At 36.8% G+C, this 21,734-nt stretch overlaps 2 protein-coding genes across 4 annotated transcripts; one reads left to right on the top strand and one right to left on the bottom strand.

Annotated features, from left to right (window-relative positions):
- Nucleotides 1–579: 579 nt before the first annotated feature.
- Nucleotides 580–6,308, bottom strand: LOC141362418 (uncharacterized). Of its 3 annotated transcripts, XM_073864446.1 has the most exons (5): nt 5,951–6,308; nt 4,075–4,193; nt 3,936–4,002; nt 1,535–2,170; nt 580–1,403 (listed from the first exon to the last, which is right to left on the bottom strand). In XM_073864446.1, the coding sequence occupies exons 1-5, from the start codon at nt 6,162–6,164 to the stop codon at nt 1,360–1,362; spliced, it is 1,080 nt and encodes a 359-aa protein (XP_073720547.1). In that variant the 5' UTR covers nt 6,165–6,308; the 3' UTR covers nt 580–1,359. The 3 variants fall into 3 exon arrangements, with proteins under 3 accessions (XP_073720547.1, XP_073720545.1, XP_073720546.1); XM_073864444.1 differs by having other exon boundaries at nt 609–2,170; XM_073864445.1 differs by having other exon boundaries at nt 609–2,164.
- LOC129443245 (uncharacterized) lies at nt 4,850–21,190 on the top strand. The gene is made up of 15 exons (XM_073864442.1): nt 4,850–5,065; nt 8,631–8,815; nt 9,968–10,331; nt 10,440–10,542; nt 11,861–12,005; nt 12,145–12,227; nt 12,301–12,408; nt 14,041–14,159; nt 14,294–14,459; nt 14,556–14,653; nt 14,791–14,862; nt 14,939–15,622; nt 17,388–17,515; nt 17,726–18,354; nt 18,428–21,190. Exons 3-15 carry the CDS (start codon nt 10,244–10,246, stop codon nt 20,292–20,294), a joined length of 4,290 nt encoding a protein of 1,429 aa, XP_073720543.1. The 5' UTR covers nt 4,850–5,065; nt 8,631–8,815; nt 9,968–10,243; the 3' UTR covers nt 20,295–21,190.
- Nucleotides 21,191–21,734: the final 544 nt, after the last annotated feature.

Here is a 21,734-nt window from a genome sequence, read left to right as displayed (position 1 = left end):
TTTTTTTCGTGTTTAACACTTTTTGTTTACTTTCTCATAATGTACTGTCCGCATACACATGGAGATAATGATGGGAGAAACGAAGCTTTTCGAAGGTATAAATCAAATTATGAATCAATTAAACTTCAAAAAACGATTCACTGTTTCGAAGCGCTATAAAACACCAATGTGGCGCCACCTGCTGGTGAAAACGCTGTTAAAACAACAAGATCTCAGTCCAAATATTATACACTTTTTACAAAATAATTGCAAATGTTTTTCTAAAAATAACCCTCAAGTTATGTTCACATTTTAGCAAAAAATGTTTCCAGATATTGACTCACTATGTTCATTTTGTGATACTGAAGAAAAATCTATGTTTCATTTATGCATTTTTCATTGTTACAAATGTTTTCTTGTCATACAAGGATATTTTATTTGGTTGTCATAATTTTGACAGTCATGTAAAGGATCAATATTTTTATACATTTATTTATCTTACTTAGCAAATTTTCTTCACATAAATGTCAATTTCAAGGTGCTAATTGACACATTTTTTCTCTTTTTGTATAAGTATCTTAGGTCAGGTCCTACTTGGACACTCTGACTCCAGCAACTTCAAACCCCTAAAATTGTATCATTGTGTCATTTGTATGACATTTCTTTAATGCTGTAAAATTAAACTCTGTTTACTCCGGTACTGTGTTTGTATGTTCACAAAGTTGAAATAAAAAATACATTTAAAAATGTGTATATGAAACATGCTCCGAACCACTGTTTAAAAAAAATAGATCTGTAAATGTTTGGAGGCTTCATGAAACAGTGTTTCGTAATCGACCATCACTACCTGGAGACGGTAAAGTGTTTTGTGTGCATGTATTTATGAGTGTGTATGTTGTAGTTTAAGTTTATTATTATTCTGTATGTGCTTTCTTTTGCACTGTGTAAATGATTTGCTTATACAATGAAGCAGACACCAAATGAGGGCCTGCAGGTCAGTTTACACATGATGCACTTTTGTCCATCATGCCACGTATAAGACGACAGGAAAAATGCCTCTGACACAGATCCTCTTTTTAAAATATGTTTTTGTTTTTTGAACATTTTCTGTTTCATTTTTGAGTTACAAAAAAGTAAAATGTACAGAAGTGAAATTGATTTATTCATGAAAGCAAAACATAAATGAATGAATTACACACACAAACCGACATCAACAGTCAACAAAATCTGTAAAAAATGCAAAAATACAATTTGAAAGTGTAAAAAGTACACAGCAACAATCATTGTAATATTCACAAATAATTTATAAAAAAATTTAATTTCATTAGTGGAAGGATCTGTATGTTTTGTGACACAATCTGATGTTACCTGATGTTGTCCTCATCGCTTGAGTGAATCCTCTGATGTGAATTCAGGTGAGACCGCTGTGAAAAACATTTCCCACACTGAACGCATTGAAACGGTTTCTCGCCGCTGTGCACAACCGCGTGTCGCGTTAAATTACAGTTTTTGGTGAAGCTGCGTCCGCATTGGGTGCATGTGAACGGTTTCTCACCTGTGTGACTGCGCAGATGTTCCTTCAACAGACTGAATCGCTTAAAGCTCTTTTCACAAAACGAACAGCTAAACTGCTTTACTCCATCCACACTCCAGCGCCTGCGAGATCGAAGTCTGCGCACGGCACCACCATAAGCTGGAGACAAGCTCCTGGATGTTTTGGATTCATGCAGCATGTTGTGTATCTCTGCATTCTGTGTTCTCTCAACACGATAGAAATTCTTTCTGTGTGGTTTTGTGTTGTCGGGCTGTGAGAAGATGGATGTGTTTGGTGTGGAAAACCTCTGGATGTCCCGGCTGGGTTCAGGGACGGATGGCCACAGCTGGGCATCTCTCTGAACAAGTTCATACCTCAGGTGATCTCCTGGACCCATGCTGGATTCAGATCCCTCTCTTTTTAAGTTCCCCTCTTCTTTAATATCTTTTTCCACTTTGACTTGCAGATCCAGATCGCGTCGAAGCTCCTCATCAATTTCTACTTGTTCAGCAAGTTCTGCGTAAGTCTGTGTGGGTATAAAACTTGTGTTTTGGACCTCTGGATCTTCAGAAAGAGCTTTCTGACTCTCTATGTTCTCCTGTGGTTGGATGTGCTGAAGATTCAGCCGCTCGAGATCGAATTGAGCATTTCCTGCATGTAAAACAGAAATAATACATGTTAAAAGAACAGTTCTCTCAAAAATAAAAAATCCCTGTGTCGATCCAAAATGTCTATCTTCTGTGAAATATGAAAAGAAATTTGTAGCAGAAAGTCCATGTTTCTCTTTTCTACATAACACCAATGTTTGTGTTACTGTTTATTATTATTTTCATTTATAAAACTTCTAGTCCTTGATTCTGGTTGGTTTATAGCTGTGGTTTATTTATGATAAAACACATCTATGACAGCTGTTTTTAATGATTCTGTGTATTACTCCATGGGCAACCTTCCGATCTCTCTGATAAAGCCAATACAGAAGTGATTTAAACTGCAATTTATCGACTGTCCACTAGAGGCTCCAAAAGAGAGTCAATCCCTATAAACCTCTATGTTAAAATGCCCAACTTTACAGCAGAAAATAATATGTTTACAGTCTGGTACAAAAAGGTGTTTTTGGTCTTTATAGCTAATTTTGCCCTTCATGACAACTGTGTGGTGGGTGAATTTTATTTTAACTCATCCGTTTAAATTATATTAAGCCTTAAACTTCTGCATAATTAAGGGCGTGACCTCTTGAGTGTCACTAGAATCGAACTAGGTGGGCGTGGTTTCAGCAACCGGCCACCTCAGCTTCACACACGTCCCGCCTCTTTTCCCATCTTCGGATATGCGTGGTGACGCTCGGCCAACATGCCGACGGCAGGCACCGCCTACTATTGGCTTCAAAAACAATTTTCAGAAACCTATGGGTGACGTCACAGACACTACGTCCATATTTTTTACAGTCTATGGTATCAATTAAACAATTAATCATAACTAATCATTTGCAGAATAAAAGTTTTTGTTTACATCATATATGCGTGTGTGTGTGTGTGTGTGTTTGTGTATAATAATTATATTTATAAAACGGTTAGTTCCAATCCTTGATTCTGATTGGTCAATAGGTGTGCTTTATTCACAATAAAACACTGCTATGACCGCTTCACCCAACAGTTCTATTTAATATCACTGCGCCCTTATCAACACCCTTAGCAACACATAAACATATAATGAGACAAAGTCTGAGAACAGTTTGTTGTTTTTATTTGAGCTTTCATGTTGTTGTTCGCAGTCAGGGACTATTTTTTTGTAGCGGAAGGAATGCTTTTATTGATTTAACTTCATGAAAGTTGCACTAATTTTTTTTTTACTTTAATATTGTGTGGTAACCGTTTTATAAAAGCAGTAAGGTACTCAAGGCTGTGCTGTATCGTCTAAAAATGTTGCATTGACTCCACTTCACATCGTGCCTAACAAAGCCTGTTGCGGTGACTGCCAATCAGTCACTCACAGAGGTTGTGGGCAAATGCTGTTTGACTCGTGTACCAATAACATGTCCATATCTTCACGCTCACGTTCTATATTTGGTTTATTCATATATGGTTTAAATATTAAAAAGAGTTTACAAAGTATACAAATTCTTACAGATCTTACATATGGCTTTCCAATGCCATTCCAATCACGGTCAAAACTGGTATGCTCATTACCCGCACCTGTGCAGCATTTCTTTACCCATTTTATACATTTCCCAAACTCAATAGTCCACCTAGTTTACAAAATAAGAATAACACCATAAATGGCTCTTACAAAGCCCTTCAGCCGTCACTTATTAACAATAAAGCACAGCCTCAAGTAATTTATTCGTTCAATGTTTCATTGTTAAATTCAAGTAAAACAGAATATGTGTGTATTAGTTCTTGTATGATGTTTGCACATCTCTCACCTCCTGCTGGCTCTTTTTCATTTTTGATGGATGGACTTCTGATTTTATCATCCTGAACCGAAACAACCTAAAAGAGGACAGTGTCTTAATTCATTCAGAATTCAATTCATGTTTGTGTCTGAATGTTTTTATATGTCACCTCCTGATGGATATTGAGAATGGGTTCTGGATCTTCATCTCTGATGACATCATCATCATCTCTGACACAGCCGGTCCTGAGGGGTGTAGGATATCGATCTAATGTCCCACTGATCCACACTGAAACACATCACACATCTGCATGATTTAAACTTCATCAGCACCAGTCACAACTTATAAAGAAATGTGTGCAGGACTCTTAAATGGTTGTGTTATATTTGGCAATAAATACATTAAAGCTAATCAGCTTAACCACATATTCATATTTTCAAAACAAAAACAAGCAGGGTTTTTGCATTTTATATTGCATTTTATATATTTTTATTTTATAAATAAGAATGGCCAGGGCTGCACGTATTGTAAGACTGAATGACGACCTTAATTACTCTGCTGTAGCCTAATATAACCGGACTTCTTCTGCGAACTACGAAGGACGCAATTAAGTCCGAACTTACCCTTCTTGGTATTGAGAAACGGCCCGTATACCCATGATTTCCGTTTATCCACTTTAAAAGCGTGAGAATCGTTTTGTGACAGAAGTTCAAATCTTTCCTACTTTCATTCATAAATGTACATGTACAATTGCATGCTCACTTCCTACTTTGGCGGGTTGAACCCCATATACAGTAGGCTATATATTTGTTTGACTTCATGTGGCGCAACAAAAACCAACAAGCGAATGACATCAAAATCCCGCGAGAGCGATTCAAGAAGTAATATGGAAAAGTCTGCTTTGAATCGCTCTCGCGGTATTTTGACATCAGCATTCTGTCAGCGTAGCGCCAAATTAAGTATGTAGCTCACATGAGACTGTAACCAAAGTACCTGAGGAGAAGTAAAGTAAACGAGTGGAGAAGTAAAGTAAACGAGTGGAGAAGTGAAGTGAACGAGTGGAGAGAGCTACGAAACATAATAAAATCCGGAGAATTAATAACGCATATGTGACTAAACAACATTTAATTCTTCAGTCGAGTTTATTACTTCATCTGAAGGTGAGGATCCAAATAAGTTAACCCATAATATATCCTGAGGGTTTTTTTATATGATCCATTAACTTTAGCTGATGTCAGTTCCTCTTTCAGCATGTTTGCTTGTGCTTCAGTGTTAAACTTCCCTACTGAAAGTGTTTATATATATATTTTTCATTCATATTTTATATGCAAAAATAAGCTTTTTATATCAACTATAATGCACATGAGAGATAATTCATGGTCATCTTATAAATTAAAAAACATTTACACCATTAAATTGCTGTATGGTAATGTTAGCTATCAATAGTCAATTACATGAAGATGCATACTGTATGTATTTGTGAGTGTGTTGGAGTTTATGGGGGCCGTTTCTCAATCGGAAGGCTGCAGCCTCCGGAGGTCGCATATGCAGACTGCATACGTCATCAAGCCTGGTTTATTTAAGTAAACTGAGCATTACATTCGGAACTCATACGCATATTACAGTAATTTACTATTTAGTAAGAAAAAACAGTTAACTGTATTATTGTTCATATTCTGAAATAACTTTTGATGACGTATGCAGCCTAAAAATGCGACCTTTGGAGGCTGCAGCCTTCGGCTTGAGAAACGGCCGGGGTGTGGCTCTGAGACGAGTGAGTATACAGGTAAGGGTGAGAGGGAAAATCACAGTATACTCACAAAAATCTAGACTAACGTTACATCACTGGTTTGGGTGTAGAATTGGGATGAAAAACGGAGGTTCTGGCCAGATAGGATACAGCTACAGCCAAATCTCGCGAGATGTTGGGTTAGGTTTGGAGGTAGGCTACTAGATTAGGATAAAACAGCGCTCATCCGGAGAGATTTCACGAGAGTTTGGCTGTTACCACAACCCTAAAACAGGTGCAGTGTTTAACCTCTGACCTCTCCTCTTGGCGCGTCCTTTGACCCTCCTCAGTTCACTCTCCACCATGACGCATTTCCTCTTCAGAGCATCGATGTCCTTTCGGCTGCGACTCAGCTCCACTCTCATGAACGCGCAGTTGTCTTCCACGTGCCGGTGGATTTCTGATATCGCCGCTTTGGCCAGAAGCTCCATGATGGACATTAACTGCGTCTGGAAGGAGCAGGACGACATTTCTGCCACAATTCTTTAACAAAATAAACCCGAGAGCGAGTCTCTTTTAAGCTGTATGTGTTTTAAGTCCAACCGGAAATGACACCAAAGGGAATCGGATCGTTGCACGGGTTCAGTTGTTTACAAACCACGCGTTTTCTTCTTCTTATGCAGTTTAATGGGGTTTGGGAAGTCAATCTTTGATATATTACCGCCACCAACTGGACTGGAGTGTTAAGCATTAATATTGAGGATGAAAAATAAAACTTTGTCATTGTATAATCAAACTTTGATGGCGCAGATCTCAGATGCCTTCTTGATACTTATAGATGTAGAAATCTGCACACACGTATTATACTGTAATGTACAATATACACAATATGCATATACAACACAATACAAATGTGTATATGTTTACATGTGTACATAATATTTACATTTTTCGCACACATTAAGGATGAAGAGAAAAGTAATGTTTGACATTTTGACCATACTTCATATAATCAATATTACTTTACTTTTTACAAGGGTTATATCACAATGACATTTTTGCATACTTTTTTATGGATTATTTTCTGTTTACTCATTTCTTATGTCATATCAATGTTTTAATCAGTGTTGTAGTTAAGACCATCTAAACCAAGACCGTAGAGACCAAGACCATTAAAAAACAGTATTCATTCATACAGGCACAACAGTGAGAAAAGAAATCAAATAAGCAATAAGTCAAGAATTGTTTTTAAAATCATAAATCAGACAATGCACCGGCTACTTAATGTAATTGCAGCAGTTGTGGTCTTGACCGGTCTTGAAATAAAATTCTGAGACCAAGACCGGTCTTAAGTACTTAAGTAATTTTATTATTCTATTCTTATAATTTTTCTTTTTTAATTTCCATATGAGGAGCTCATATGCAAAAGCTGCTAAACGCCCCCTCCATCAAAAATAAGATGATGTTATAAACTGAATGCTTTTGGCACGTATTATATGTTCATCAAATACTTTCGCTTAAAATCCCAGCCTCAGGTCATTCAGAAATACTGGTTTGTTGGCAGAATCTATAATTAAAAATCTGATAATAAAATGCTATAAAAAACATGTCAGACGCACTTCATATCAAGTTTTTGTGTTAAATGTTTTCTGTAAAGATACTTTGTGATGCACATTGTGAAGTGGCATTTGGAAATAAAATTGATCTGAACAACAATAACAATCACTCAATGATTTTAATTTGTGTTCTAGCATGGTATTACCATGGTACATGTCCAAAAAACATGGTCATTTTGAAAACCACTAAAATACCACAGTACTGGAATTAAGTACCATGAGTATTACCATTACCAATAATGTATCTTTGTATCTCCAGTACAGTTACATTTATTCGTTTAGCAGATTATTTATGATTTAGTAAGTGTGTGTTTGTTTTACTTTTTGTAAGTGGTATGAGATGGTAAATCCAAACATAGAAACTAAATTAACATGATATTTTTGTGGTATTCAAAATGCATACCACACAAGTGCCATGTAGAAAGAGTTAAATGAACACTGTTGGGTGTATATATAGACCCCTTCACGGTTCACGTCACAGGCTGTTCCCACTGCGCATGTCGGGGTCAGAAAAGTCATTACAGCAGATTGAGTTGCGTATTATTCGGTATCGTCAAAAATGCCTACTTACGTCGTGGGCTGTGAAAATCGCACGAGGTCTTCCGTTAAGTTTTCGCGATTCATGCAGAATCTCAAAAACAAAAAAATACAACATCTGCGTCTGCAAGCAATTAACGTGCAGACTGGAACAATGCAAAGATCAAAGAGGCTTGTGTTTGTAGTGCTCACTTCATTTGAGGTAAGTCATCATTTTTCAGCACTGTTAGATTAAATTATAAAGCCTAAATGGTATGAACAGTTCGACCCCGTGCTGCGCGCGCACCCGATAATCATTCAATGTTTACAAACCTTGAAGGGGTCTATTGTCCCAGTCTTACAGAGAGTTAAAAAGTAACTGAAGCAGAGTTAAAAGTTGCAATCTGTAAAATTATCCTCTCTATCACCATCTATGTTTGAAACATAAAATTGCATTTTGCATCTTACTTGTAGAGTTAATTTCTTAACTTAGAGTTAAATATTGTCTGTTTCACCATTATGGTGCTAAGTGTTTGTTTTAGCTGGGATAGACTTGGACAGCAGTGTTCATTTAACTTTGGGGATTTTGCTGTGAACCAACGATAGCAGTGGATTAATCTTGGGTGATACTATAGTAATCATCCAGTACCAGGGTATATATACCAAGGTTTTATTATTTTTGAGACTGTCAATGTACCATGTTACTGCCAAAGTACTTTATGGGTATTTTTAATATGTTATGACCTCATTTTGCTGTCCCAAAGTGTCAATATCTGCATTGTGCTTTGTGTTTGGACATCTGCATCCATCTTCCCTACTACTAAGACTAACAGAATTATGTAAATGGCCCAATGTTTCTCATAGAAAGCTGATATACAGACAGTTGAACGTAGAGACACAGCGCATGTCGAGATGAAGGCGTCAATAAGAAATGGAGAATCAACACAGAGAGAAACCAGAAGACTCAGGAAGTTACTGAGGGAAGTTTAGTGGTTTCTTGCGTCACAGACAGTTTGCTGCTCTGAAGCTTCAGCCGGTGCAAAGAGAAGGTAAGAACGCATTGTTTTTTAATTGCTCTTTGTGTTTCTCATCTGAAATGTTTTTTTTCGAGTTTTGCTCTAAAGATGCCGGATGGTGCAGCCATTGGATGATACACTGGTATTTACTATGGAGTTTAAAGGTCTAGGTTTATTTCATGATGTTAGCGTGATGTGCTCACGGCCCTCAGAACTGATCTCTCATTTCCGCAAAGCACCAGAGAGCGTGAGGAACAAACATGGTGAAAAATGTCATTCTGGTAAAACTTTGGAAGACACTTTGAGATATACGACTTAAAGCGGAGTCTGAATTTGGATCTTCTGAGATACAGATGGCCGGATATCAAAAGTAACAGATCTGAAAGGTTCGAGGGTGTGGCCCGGAGCTGGTGCAAAACCAAGATGAGGAAATAGTGTTAGGTTAGGGTGCCATGAGGCTGCGCTGAGCTTTCATCTTTTATCAAAGGTCTGCAGAAATCAGAAAATCTTACTGTGTATCTTAGTGGAGAAATCCAGCAGTGTCACTATAGCTCATTGAAAATGATTGCTGATTCTTTACAGGCAGATTTTGAAGGCTTATATGCTGACAATCTACTACATAATAGGAAACCATATACTTTCAGTGTACATTTATGCATCATGTAATTGTGATATGTTGTGATATACCAGCAATAATTGTGATATTTCGGTGAGATGCACCAATCTAAAGAGGCAGAAAAATGCATCAGAACTCAAACTGTGTGATTATTTTGAATGGGGTCACAATCACAACAGATTTGCAGTTTTTACGCTCTGCACTTCTAGGATTTTGCACTTTACATCTGAGTATTTTGATGATATGGTTTAATATCTTTCTTTTGGTTTGCTCTGTTTTGATTTTGTCCTATTCTGCATTTATTCATTGCTCTTCTTTTACAATTCCTGTGTCTGAGGTGGCTCTTCTCAATACCTAATCCTGTGTTTCATTTGTGTCTACTAATTTGAGAAATAAATATGTAAACAAATGAGACAATTGTCATAGACTAAGAGGAGAACTACAAAGTTTTTTGTGGATATCAAAGCTCAGACTATTTTATATTGAGCCTTCAAAGTTACTCTCATGAGCTTTTATTTCTTTGCTTTTATTTCCAATGGTAAATTAAATCTTTGTTTTTTTTTTTATAGATATATGTCTATATCTTCTTTCACCCTGGACAACATCCATTGATCCAAACAGTGATGCACAATGTAATCCGTTACAGAAACAAATCCAATCAGAGTTTCTGAAACAGCTGCGTGTTAAATCTGAGTTAAACTGAAACTAAACCATCAGCTATTGTGCAGTAGCATCATGTGGGATTTAAGATCGGCAGTTCGTACACATTTTCATTAAAGCAGGTCACACTTATACACATACAGAAAAGACCTGCATGTTTGAAGGGTGGTAAAGAGAAAGAAACCATGAGAAGGGGTCGGAAAAAAGGAGGAAACAAAGATAAGGTGTTCGGATGTGATCTGCAAGAGCATCTGCAAGCCACTGCACAAGAAAGTAAGATTATTACTCAAGAGATGTTTGTTCATTTATACTCTTGCTTTAACTTTGAAGGAAATCTGATCAAACTATCTCTCTGTCTGTCTGTTTGTCTCTCATGATCAGTTCCTCAAGTGTTACGCAGCTGCAGTGAGTTTATTGAGGAATATGGAGTCGTTGATGGAATCTACAGACTGTCGGGAGTCTCATCCAACACACAGAAATTGAGGTAATTTGATTTCATCTTTTAAGATACCTGCCAAAAAGTGTTTGGACACACAACTAAAATAATGCTGAAATAAATGCAATACATCAAAACAAATGTCATTTCTTAAAGACGAAAGACGACAAAAGTGCAAAACATTTTACAAAAAGCTTAAATTGTGAAATACAGTGTAAAGTCTCAATCTAATGATGAGATCAAAGCGTCTAAAATGATCTTACTCAATATTAAAGATATCAAGATTATAATTTCACAGAATAAAAATTAAAATATTGCAAAAAACATAAAAAATGTGCACTGTAAAACATTTGCTGTAGTTATGCAGCTGTTTTCCGGTAACTTACTGTAGATTTAAATGGGTGTTATTTACTGGCAACAGTTTGTTCAAAGTTAAAAGAAACTTAAACGTAAACAATCTTTACAGAATGAAACTGAAATAACAGCCTCATGCAAAGCATTCTGGGAACCAGAAATCCACATCAACCTTTTTCTGTTTTCCTTCAGATTTTGTTTCCCAGGCTGTTATTTTAGTTTTATTTTGTAAAGATAAAGACTTGTTAATGTTTATTTAACTTTGAACAAACTGTTGCCAGTAAATAACATCAATTTAAATCTACAGTAAGTTACTGGCAAACAGTTGACAGTAATACGGTCATTTCTACAGACATTTGAACAGCGTGACTGTTTTTACAGGCACGGTCACAAATATTAAAACATTGTTATCAAAACAATTGTGTACGTGTAGTTGAATGAGCCGGTCTGGCAGTCGAGCTGACGTCAACCAAGCTAATCCATTAACTCATGTTAACTAATTATTGTACAACCTTATTGTAAAGTGTTACCCTGCACTATAAAAAATACATCATGGAAGCTAAATCAACTTGGTTTTGTTAGTCAATTCAACCTACTATTTGACATGTGAATAGATGACATAACTTATAAAAACTAGTTGAGGTTGTTTTACTTAATTGTTTATACAGAAGTAGCATAAAAATGTATGTTGATTTGACAAAAATGCTTTTACAGTTTACCTGTTTTCTAAAACCTTAGTGTCTCTGATGTGACTAGTATGACTGTGTTTTGGTATTAATAGATGCAGGGCTCTTATAATTTACATGTAGAAAGAGTTTATCAATCACTATTCTTTATCATGAAGAAAACCTTTTTTTATTTTATAAAGCCACTAAATTAAAACTCACTGCAGAAATGAGTCAGAGGAGTAAAGTTAGATTTTTTGCATGTTTGTTTTCTAATCAAATTGAGATTTTTTTATCTGCTTTTCAGTGTCAATGTATTTGTAACAGAAACGCTTTGAATTTTGCAGGAATGAGTTTGACACTGAAGGACATCCTGACCTGTATAAAGATGTTTATCTACAGGATATTCACTGTGTCAGTTCTTTATGTAAAGCATATTTCAGAGAGCTGCCCAACCCTCTGCTCACATATGAACTTTATGACCGTTTCGCTGTGAGTATAGGACATATTTGCTATTATTACAAAATATATTTGCTATTATATAATGCCAATGTGTATGTTTGAGTAAGACCTAGATTTGTATTTTATGTGCTTTGAATTCAGACATTGTTCTTTCTCTCTCTTTCTGTAGGATGCGGTGGCTATTCAACTGGAGGACGAGCGGCTGGTCAAGATTAAAGAGGTTCTGAAGGATTTACCTGCACCTCACTACAGGTAAACATGTTCAGTATACTGTAGGTGTGTCATGTTGTATGTACACTGTGATTTAACATTGACTTTCTGCTAGAACTCTGGAATATTTGATGCGCCATCTGGTCAAGATGTCTGGATTCGCAGCTCAGACCAACATGCATTCCAGAAACCTGGCCATCGTCTGGGCTCCAAACCTTCTCAGGTGTGTGTGTGTGTGTGTTTTGTCATTTATAATTCTTTGTCAAATTCAAATTTTATTTATATAGCTCTTTTTTACAATGTTGCATTGTTTCATTGCATTGTGCAGCTTTATATAAAAAAAGACAACGCACACTGTAAAAAAATTATAGTACTACTACTGGCAGCTGTTTGCCAGTAACTTACTGTAGATTTAAATGGATGTTATTTACTGGCAACAGTTTGTTCAAAGTTAAATGAACATTAAACATTACAGAATAAAACTATAAAATAAGCAAAGCATTCCGAATGCAATTTTTGTTTACAGTGAGATATAACAGGAAAATGATTAAATATGTAGAAAATTATATAAGGTTTAATTGCAAATTTGATCCTCATAAAAACTGTAATCTACCTACACAGTATATATGACTTTACAGCTTGCATGGAGATGTCCCTTAAATAAAGATTATTTGTGACCCTGGATCACAAAACAGTCATCAGTCGCACTTGTATATTTGTAACAATAGACAACAATACATTGCATAGGTCAAATTTATTAATTTATTTGTATGCCAAAAATCATTAGGATATTAAGTAAAGATCCTGTTATATGAAGCTATTTTGTAAATTTTATATCGTAAATATATAAAAACTCTATCAATAGTAATATGTGTTGCTAAGAACTTGATTTGGACAACTTATCCATACGGCAAAAAAAATTATCTGGCCAAAAATGTGTTTTAAATATATGCTATATACATTTTGTAGAAAGTATAGCCTAATTAAACATATTTTTGAATTTAAAAATATATTTAGTTTTAACCGTCATAATATATATTGTTGTTTGTAAATATCTATTAACTACTTACCCTTAGTCTTCCTTTTTTTAAATTTAAAAAAGCATTGATCTAGAGCGGCACTTTGAATTTCGTTGTCTTAACACACTGTATTTATGCAATGACAATAAATTTGAAACTTGAAACTTTACAATTATTTCAAAATGTATTTTAGGGACAACAAATACATTTCTAATTTTACTACCCATATGGCAAAAAATATATATTTTTTCCTGGCCAAAATATAAAAGTATGTATAAATGTTTACAGGTTTGTAACATACAAAAGTTTTTCTTCCAATGCGATTTTAATAAAAAAATGCTTTAAAATATATTTCAAAATATACCCATCCAAAAATTGGTAAAAAATGCATTTTGTAAACATATTTTTGAGTACATTTCTTGTCCTTTTTTTGTATATTTTGAAATATATTGAACCTCTTTTATTATTATTATTTTTTTTTGCTGTATGGGTAAAGGCGATTTTCTCAATATTTTGGTTTTTGCACCCTCGGATTCCAGATTGTCAAACAGTTGCATCTTAGACAAATATTGTCATATCCTAACAAATCTTATTTACTCAGCATTCAGATGATGTATAAATCTCAATTTCACAAAATTGATCTTTATGCTGGTTTTGTGATCTAGAGTAACATTTTTGAACAGGAGTGTAACATACACAGAGAACAGAATGCAACATTCAATAATATTATTAATATTATTGTCAATTATTAATAAATAATAATTAAATAAGTTGCTTTATTTCTAATAAAAAGCGATATTATTTTGTTATTAATGGTTGTGTAATTTTTTCTGAAGGTCAAAAGACATTGAGTCCACCGGTTTTAATGGCACCGCAGCATTCATGGAGGTGCGAGTTCAGTCTATTGTAGTTGAGTTTATTCTCACACATGTGAAGGAACTTTTCTTTGGTTCAGGTACTTTATCTTTATAAAAATTCAGCATTTTTATTTGTCTTTCATATGCAACATAAAATTAAACAAGTTAAAGTTAAAGAGGTTTGGTAATTTCATGCTACCTTTAATGCATTTTCCACCTCATATCAACAAAGGATTGGGCACGGAGCGTCGGAAGTCCCTCCCCTCACCTTCAATACTGTCCAATCAGGATGAACATTTCTTTAAGTCGCTGCCCCTACACTGTTCAGGAAACTTGAGTCCTGGAGATGGACCACCACTCATGCGGCCCTACCACGCTATTATTGATGGCACTGACAAGTAAGACCTGATAGGTGTATTAGTACATCCCACAATCCCTTTTCAGTCATGTTTTACTGATCATGTTAAATCTACACTATTGACCTCACGCTTCAGGAGAAAAGGCTCACTCAAGGGAAGAAAGTGGAAGTCCATCTTTAATTTGGGTGGGAGACTTCAAGATCCACGCAAGAAGAACAAATACTGCCCGAAAGGTACCAGATTCTGAAATCATCAGATTATTCAACATAAACACTCTTACATCCAGCGATACACATCTGCTCCTTCTTAGATTTGCTTCTTAACTGTCTTTACCAAGTTTCTGTTGTTTCTGTATGATCTAAATCCATAGAGAAAGAAACGACACCTCTAAGACCTGCCAAAAGTATGGACTCTCTGAGCTCAGGGCCTTTTGCGGTGGAAGGTATGAAAACATATTTTGTATCAACAGATGCCTCAATTATTAACGGTGATCAATATTATTTTCATGTTTTTTTTAGATGCAAGGCATCCTCCAGCTCGGGTCCTGACCTCGGGTCACTCAGATGGCGGGGCTCCTGTTGGTGGAGGCGTGTCTAGTGGATATGCGGTGACGTACAGGCGCACGGGCGGGGCACAGGTGAGCATGGTGAGCAGTGGGACTCCGGGCACTTACAATCGCCTGGATTCAGCGGGCGGAGCCGCTGGATCCGAAAGCTCATTGCAGGGCGTGTCCAGGTCACCGGGAATGAACAGTAAAGCAGACCGTCGCGCCGGGATCCACATATCCGGGCCTTTTTCAGTGACTGTTCCTCTTCACATAACGTCCGGGTTGGCTCTGGGTGTGCTGCACGGGGGCTTGTCCGAAAAGGAACAAAGTGTGCAGGGAGAGGCTGATAAAGAACAACTTGGAGCGGAGGAGGATGCGGGCATGTGCCAGGACGTCAAGGGTGCAGAGTCGCTGTCCACTGATGCGAGCAAAACCGATAACGATGATGTTAAAGAGAATAGAGGAGACATGGAAGGTCAGGGGGATTGTGGGAGGACGACAACGCAGATTGTAAAGGAGAAGGACACACTGGATGAGGCAGGTGCACCAGGAGCTAAAGAAGAAGTGAAGGCAGATATGAACCAGGATAAGAAGACTACAAAGGAAAATATAACACCTCTGTTATCACAGACGTCCGCAGAGGAGGAATACATGGGTAAGCCTGAGGATTGAAAGTGTAGGAACAAAATTAACAGTGTGTTTGTGGGAGGGGCTTAGCTAATGCATTTGATTAAATTACACCCATATATGAAAATTCTCTCATTATGGACTCAACCTCATGTCAGATCAGATGTACATGACTTACTTTCTTTTACTTGCCTTCCATACATTTTTTATATAAACTACAATTATTGGCATAATCACATCCATCTATTATAAAAGTGTTCCGGATAAATTCAACGTGTTAAAACATTTCCTCTATGTTTAACAATGGGTGTGTGAGAAACCATTTTTAACTTATTTAGTAAAACTGAAACTAAAGCAAACACATATTAGTGTTGCATTCAAATATGGTTGCATGTTAGTAACTTTAAATCTCTACACGCAAGAACTAATGAGATTTGAAAGGACAGACATTTGCATTTTTGGGTTAACAATTCCTTTAAAGTGAAATGATTATTTTCCCCATAACCCCCCCCCCAAAAAAAAAAAAAAAAAACGACGGTGAACAGGGCAGATTATATATCCTGGGAATCAAAAGGGGTACAAAAACGCATCAAAACCTAAACTGTGTGATTATTTTGAAATGGGTCACAATGACAACAGAATTTCACCACATAATTTGAAGCAAAAAGCAAAACAATCGCTATCTATCAGTATTGGTAGATTTTCAGACTGAACACACTGTAAAAATTAAAAGTTGGATCAACTCTAAAAATTACTTCAATTATTGGTAACTTACATTTTCACACTTTAAGTGAAAAAACTAAAGGAATTTTTAAAAAATTCTAATAATTTACTCACCCCCATATTTGGAGTAGGATTAACTTGAAAAAAGCTTGGAAACAATTTTCACTCAGAAAATGCTATTAAATGGCAAGTAAAGGCTAAACACAAATACTGAATTTTTTTTTTTTTTTTTGGGGGGGGGGGTTAAGTAACATATTTGGGATGCACAAACATCAAGAATCAGAGCATGAATTTCAACAATGGTGACAAAGAAAATTGTAAAAAGTTCATTATCTATCCATGCTGCAGTGAATTCTGGGGGTCCTGGGTGAGATTTGTAATTTGTTAATACCCAGCATGCATTGGAGCTCTTCATATAATTGTCACCATTGTTAAAATTCATACTCTGATTCTTGATGTTTGTGCATCCCAAATGCACAACGGTGTAATTATAGTCCATACATCATAAAAATCCTTAATGACAAACTGCTGTGAGAGTGATGAACCTCATTTTGATAAAAAATTGAGTGAGTAAATCAATAAATTAGATGATGATCTTTACTATTATGTATCAATCACCACAATTAATGCAACTGGGGAAAAACTAGCAAACAATGTTTCAAGAGTCCAACTAAAAGAAACGCTGATCACCATAATGGTGACTTAAAATGAAGCAACGTGACTCTATGAATGAAAAAAAAAATTTGTGTGTGTTGTTGAGACAGTAAAACATTTCTAAGTTGAATTAACAAATTCAAAAAAATGTCAAGTTGTGTCAATGTTTAAATTATCAGGATTTTTTAATGAAAGTGGAATATTCCTTTAAGGTGAAAACATTATTAAAAATGACTTCAGTTGGTAACCTAAAAAATGTAAACATTTTCAACTTAAAGTGAGAAAATTAAGATTGAAATTTTTTAGGCGTTACCAATTGCAGTATTTTTTTAAGCTGATCCAACTTTTACTTTTTACAGTGCATAGCATCACTGTAATGATAAGAGCATGATGTTAAGAGTTTGTGTTCTCCACAGATATGAGAGGACACCTCCATCAAAATCAGATCATATCTGTAGATCTGACAGAGACTGATGAGTTATCTGAGCAGGATGTTCAAGAAGCTTTTGGGTTTTTGGATTTGATGGACAGCTGTGCTTCAAAGGTGTGTTTATGAATGTGTGTGAATGAGTTAAATATTACAGTTACAATGGTTGTGTGAACTCTTTACTGTCTACATAGACAGACTCACATTATCCAAACCAAACCGTGCCTGAATGCGTTTGACCCCCAAACCTGGTTTGTTTGACTAGTGTGATCGCTCTGTACCGTGCCGTACCGTTGTAATTAAACTGACATTAATTACTGTTTCTAGATGGAGTTTTCAGTCGAGCCGCCCTGTTTTGAAGAGGAGGAAGAGGAGGTTGAAGACACAAACGATCAAGCTGTTTCCAGCTCAGTGCAGGAGAGCAGGGATGACATCAGCATTCCTCTATTCACACACAAGCCCCTCCCCCTTCCTGGAAAATCACACAGCTTACCTTATAAGTCCCACCCCTTCATGCCTGCCCTGTCATTATCATCTGATGATGATTACAGCCTTGAGGAAGATGATGATGATTCTGATTCTGATAAAGGTTCTGAATACGAGGACATGTTTTGTCAAAGTGTCCCATCCAATGTTCATTTTTATGGATTAAGTGTACAAACCGCTACCTGTGACATAGACGATCTCTCCGACAACCAATCGAAATGCTTAGATGAATCGCATTTAATACTTTCTCAGAAGGGCGGTGAAGATCTCCAATCCATTAGCCAATCAGAAGACACGAGTCTTATAGTTGCTACATCAACAGATGACAGTGGAACAGCAGGTGGCGCCTCAGATCAGTGCTTTATTGACGAACATCTTAGTAAAGATTCAAAGTTGGAGGATCTTTCTATAGATAACAAGAATGAAGAAAGCAAATCAGATGATGTGAAAAATGACACGCACACAATGATGTAAGTAGCTTTTTTTACTTTCTCTTTAAATTTGTAATCTTTGTGTAACGTTTTACTAACTCTATGCACACAGCGAAGAGGACTGCCTTGAGAGTTCAGACAGCGAAGAGGACACATATTTCGGTCCAGACCCCGTACCCCTTTCATTGGAGCCCATCCAGGCCGAGATGACCAACGTCAGCGTCCATGAGCCTGATCAAGGACAGTTTCCAGGTGTAGAGGTTCAGGAGGTGCTGCATACTGAAGCTTACACAGCAATTGAGATCATAGTCACTGATTCTGTCACCGATGATGTCACCAATTCTGTCAACGATGATACCACTGATGACGTCACCGATGACGCTACAGTTGGTGTCACTAATGAAGCCACAGATGGTGTCATCGATGATGCCACTGATGACGTCACCGATGACGCTACAGTTGGTGTCACTAATGAAGCCACAGATGGTGTCACCGATGATGCCACTGATGACGTCACCGATGACGCCACAGTTGGTGTCACTGATGATGCCACAGTTGGTGTCACTGATGACGCCACAGAAGGTGTTACAGATGACGTCACCGATGAGGTCACAGATGACGTCACTGATGTCATCACCAATGACGTCACAGATGGTGTCGCAGATGATGTTACCGATGACATCACAGATGAGGCCACTGCCACAGACTCCACCTCACTGGCCGCTCAAGAGGAAGTGAAGATCGATCAACCACCAGAGGAAGAAAACGTGATTTTTCATGAAAGAAAAATCACTGAGGATGAGGAGGGAATGAAGGAACCAAAAGAAGATGAAACAGAGGATGAAGAGAAAAGCAAAGGAACACTGGAGGTTATGGAGAATTTATTAGAGATAAAAACTCCAGATGAGAAATTGGAGGAAAATGAAGAGAATCCTGTAGAAGTAGTTCAGGAGACAGAAGAGTGTTTGAATGACATCGCTGAAACGGTTAAAGATGTAGAAGATGAAGTAGAAGGTGAGGAGGTAGAGGAACAAGCACAAACACATAATGAAGGAGACGATATGGAGAACACTTCAGAGGAAATCGATATCAAAACAGAAAGTGATGAAAGAAACATTAAGGGTACTGACGAAGAGTTAGATGTGAATACAGATGAGGGAAATGAGGAGATAGCTGAAGGAACTTTGTGTAGAGATGACCACGAACAGACCGCAGCTGTGCCTCAACCAAATGAGGTATCATCTGAAGGTGAGATGGAGAAACAGGTGAATGAAGAATCATCTGTCATCTCAGATGAGGAACTGCCACAAACAGCTGAACACCATCCCATTCCAGAGAAAGAGAGTGAAATAACTGCTCCTAACCAAGCATCCAGTCAGATACAGAGATCTGTACCTGTCGTCCCACCCAAACCTCAAAACTCCAAACTTACAGCTCTCACGCTCAGAAAACAGTTTAAGGACAGAGACACAGAGAGGCAGCACAGATACTCAGAGCTCATGGAAACAGACGGGCAACACGACCACAAAGGACAACAACAGCACAACTGTGTTAAACAAGACGAAAGCGAGGAACAACACAGTGAAAAAGAGCACAGAGATCAATGCTCTGACAGAGAGACAGAACACAGCCAACAGCACAGAGACACAGAGCAAACGGACACGGGAATGGTAGAAAACGGTAAAAAATGCCTAACCGATATAAGTCAGGAAGATGGGAAAAAGGCTCTAAGAGAAAGTCTGGGTACTGGGGATGCTGGGACAGATTTCAGAAAAGATCTTCACAGAGAAGGAGAGAGAGAGGTGAAGAGGAACAGCGGTATCAGTATCTGTTTCGATGAAGCCGTCGCTCGGGCCACAGTAAAGAGGAACAAAGACCGCGAGAGTTCAGACCGACTGTCAGGAGCTCAGTGGGAGAGAGACACCAGGAAAGAGAGAGAGAAACAAAGAGAGAAAGATGAAGAGGCCAAAACTGACTAACAGCATTCAAATCAAAAAATTTTAAGGAAATGTGAGAAATATTATGTGCAAAAACATTTCACACAACCAATTTTAATATTCTACTTACTTTTAAATATTTTCTAAGAAATGTTTTTATATGGGAATAAAGCGGTTGTATAGTTCATATAATTTGTACCTTATAGTCTTGTTCTATTCATGTCGGTATTCATATAAAATAAACCTGTTGTTTACCAGTCAGACACATTTAAGTCTAATGTTAAATGTGTTCTCACGGAAAAAATTGATATTAAGTCAAATTTGAATGATAAAAAAGGCAAATGAAAGTTATCAAAATCTTGGAACGCAGGGGAGGATTATCTGCTCTCTACTGGTGGGGGCGTGTCCAATGTCTGAACTGAAACCACGCCCACCCGTTGGAAAGCCACCATCTCATTCAATTTTTTAAAATTCTGCTGCAAGCTAAATGGATACTCACAATTGTGTTAGGGGCGGGGCCATGCTCAGTGGCTCCAGTGTGTCATCGAGCCACCGTTTTAGCCCCGCCCAAATAATCCTGAACACAGAAATGTGGAAAACTGTTTAACTGTGTAACTCCAGAAGTCAGTACTACACAGTTCTCAATCTTTGTAACGTGTTTCAGCAATACATTTCTAACATTTATAATGTGTTTAGAAACAATTCTCTGAAATGACTTTACACGGACTTTAATAAATTGGTATCGGTGTTCATTTCATACAGACAGTCAGGACTGTAATAGTTTCATGTTTTATGTTCAGTGTTCGGTTCAAAGTGACACAGAACAAAATGAACACAAGCCTCGTTCTAGACCAAACATTATTAATAAATGTATGAAAATCTTATCAACAAGCATTCAACACACATCTTTTGTCAAGTAAATAAATAATTCATGTATATTTGTGTGATTTGGTTGTTTTTATTTAAGGGACAATTTACTTACACATGTCAATACAGTATATACAGGGAGCAGTATTTTTTTGTTTACAATATTTACCTTTGTATTCCACAATGCATTCAGAGTAAATGAAATGTATTAGTATGCCAAAATGAACACGAACTAAGATTAATAAATGCTAGTATTGTTCATTGTTTAGCTAATGCATTAACTACTTGTTAACAAATATAACCTTATTGTAAAGTTACAACTAAATCTAAACTGACATAAATAATGGCATAAACTATTTCTATGCATCTGTATTTGTCATTTAACAAAAGTATTTATAAGCTTAATTTTGTGATAATGTGATGTACAGAAATTGATACTGGATACATATTTCATTCATTTATGCACAAGCACTACTTTTGTGTAAGATAGACTTTAAGTCCTGTTTATTAACTACCAAGACATAACTTATAATCTCCTTGTTTGTAAATTTGTTTCTTATTTGAATTCAAAGCCTATGAAAATAAACAAAGATGTTAGTGGTTATTATAGGAAAT

The sequence above is a fragment of the Misgurnus anguillicaudatus genome, unplaced genomic scaffold, assembly GCF_027580225.2.
Source record: "Misgurnus anguillicaudatus unplaced genomic scaffold, ASM2758022v2 HiC_scaffold_26, whole genome shotgun sequence".
NCBI lineage: Eukaryota > Metazoa > Chordata > Actinopteri > Cypriniformes > Cobitidae > Misgurnus > Misgurnus anguillicaudatus.
This window is presented reverse-complemented; position numbering and strand designations above follow the sequence as displayed.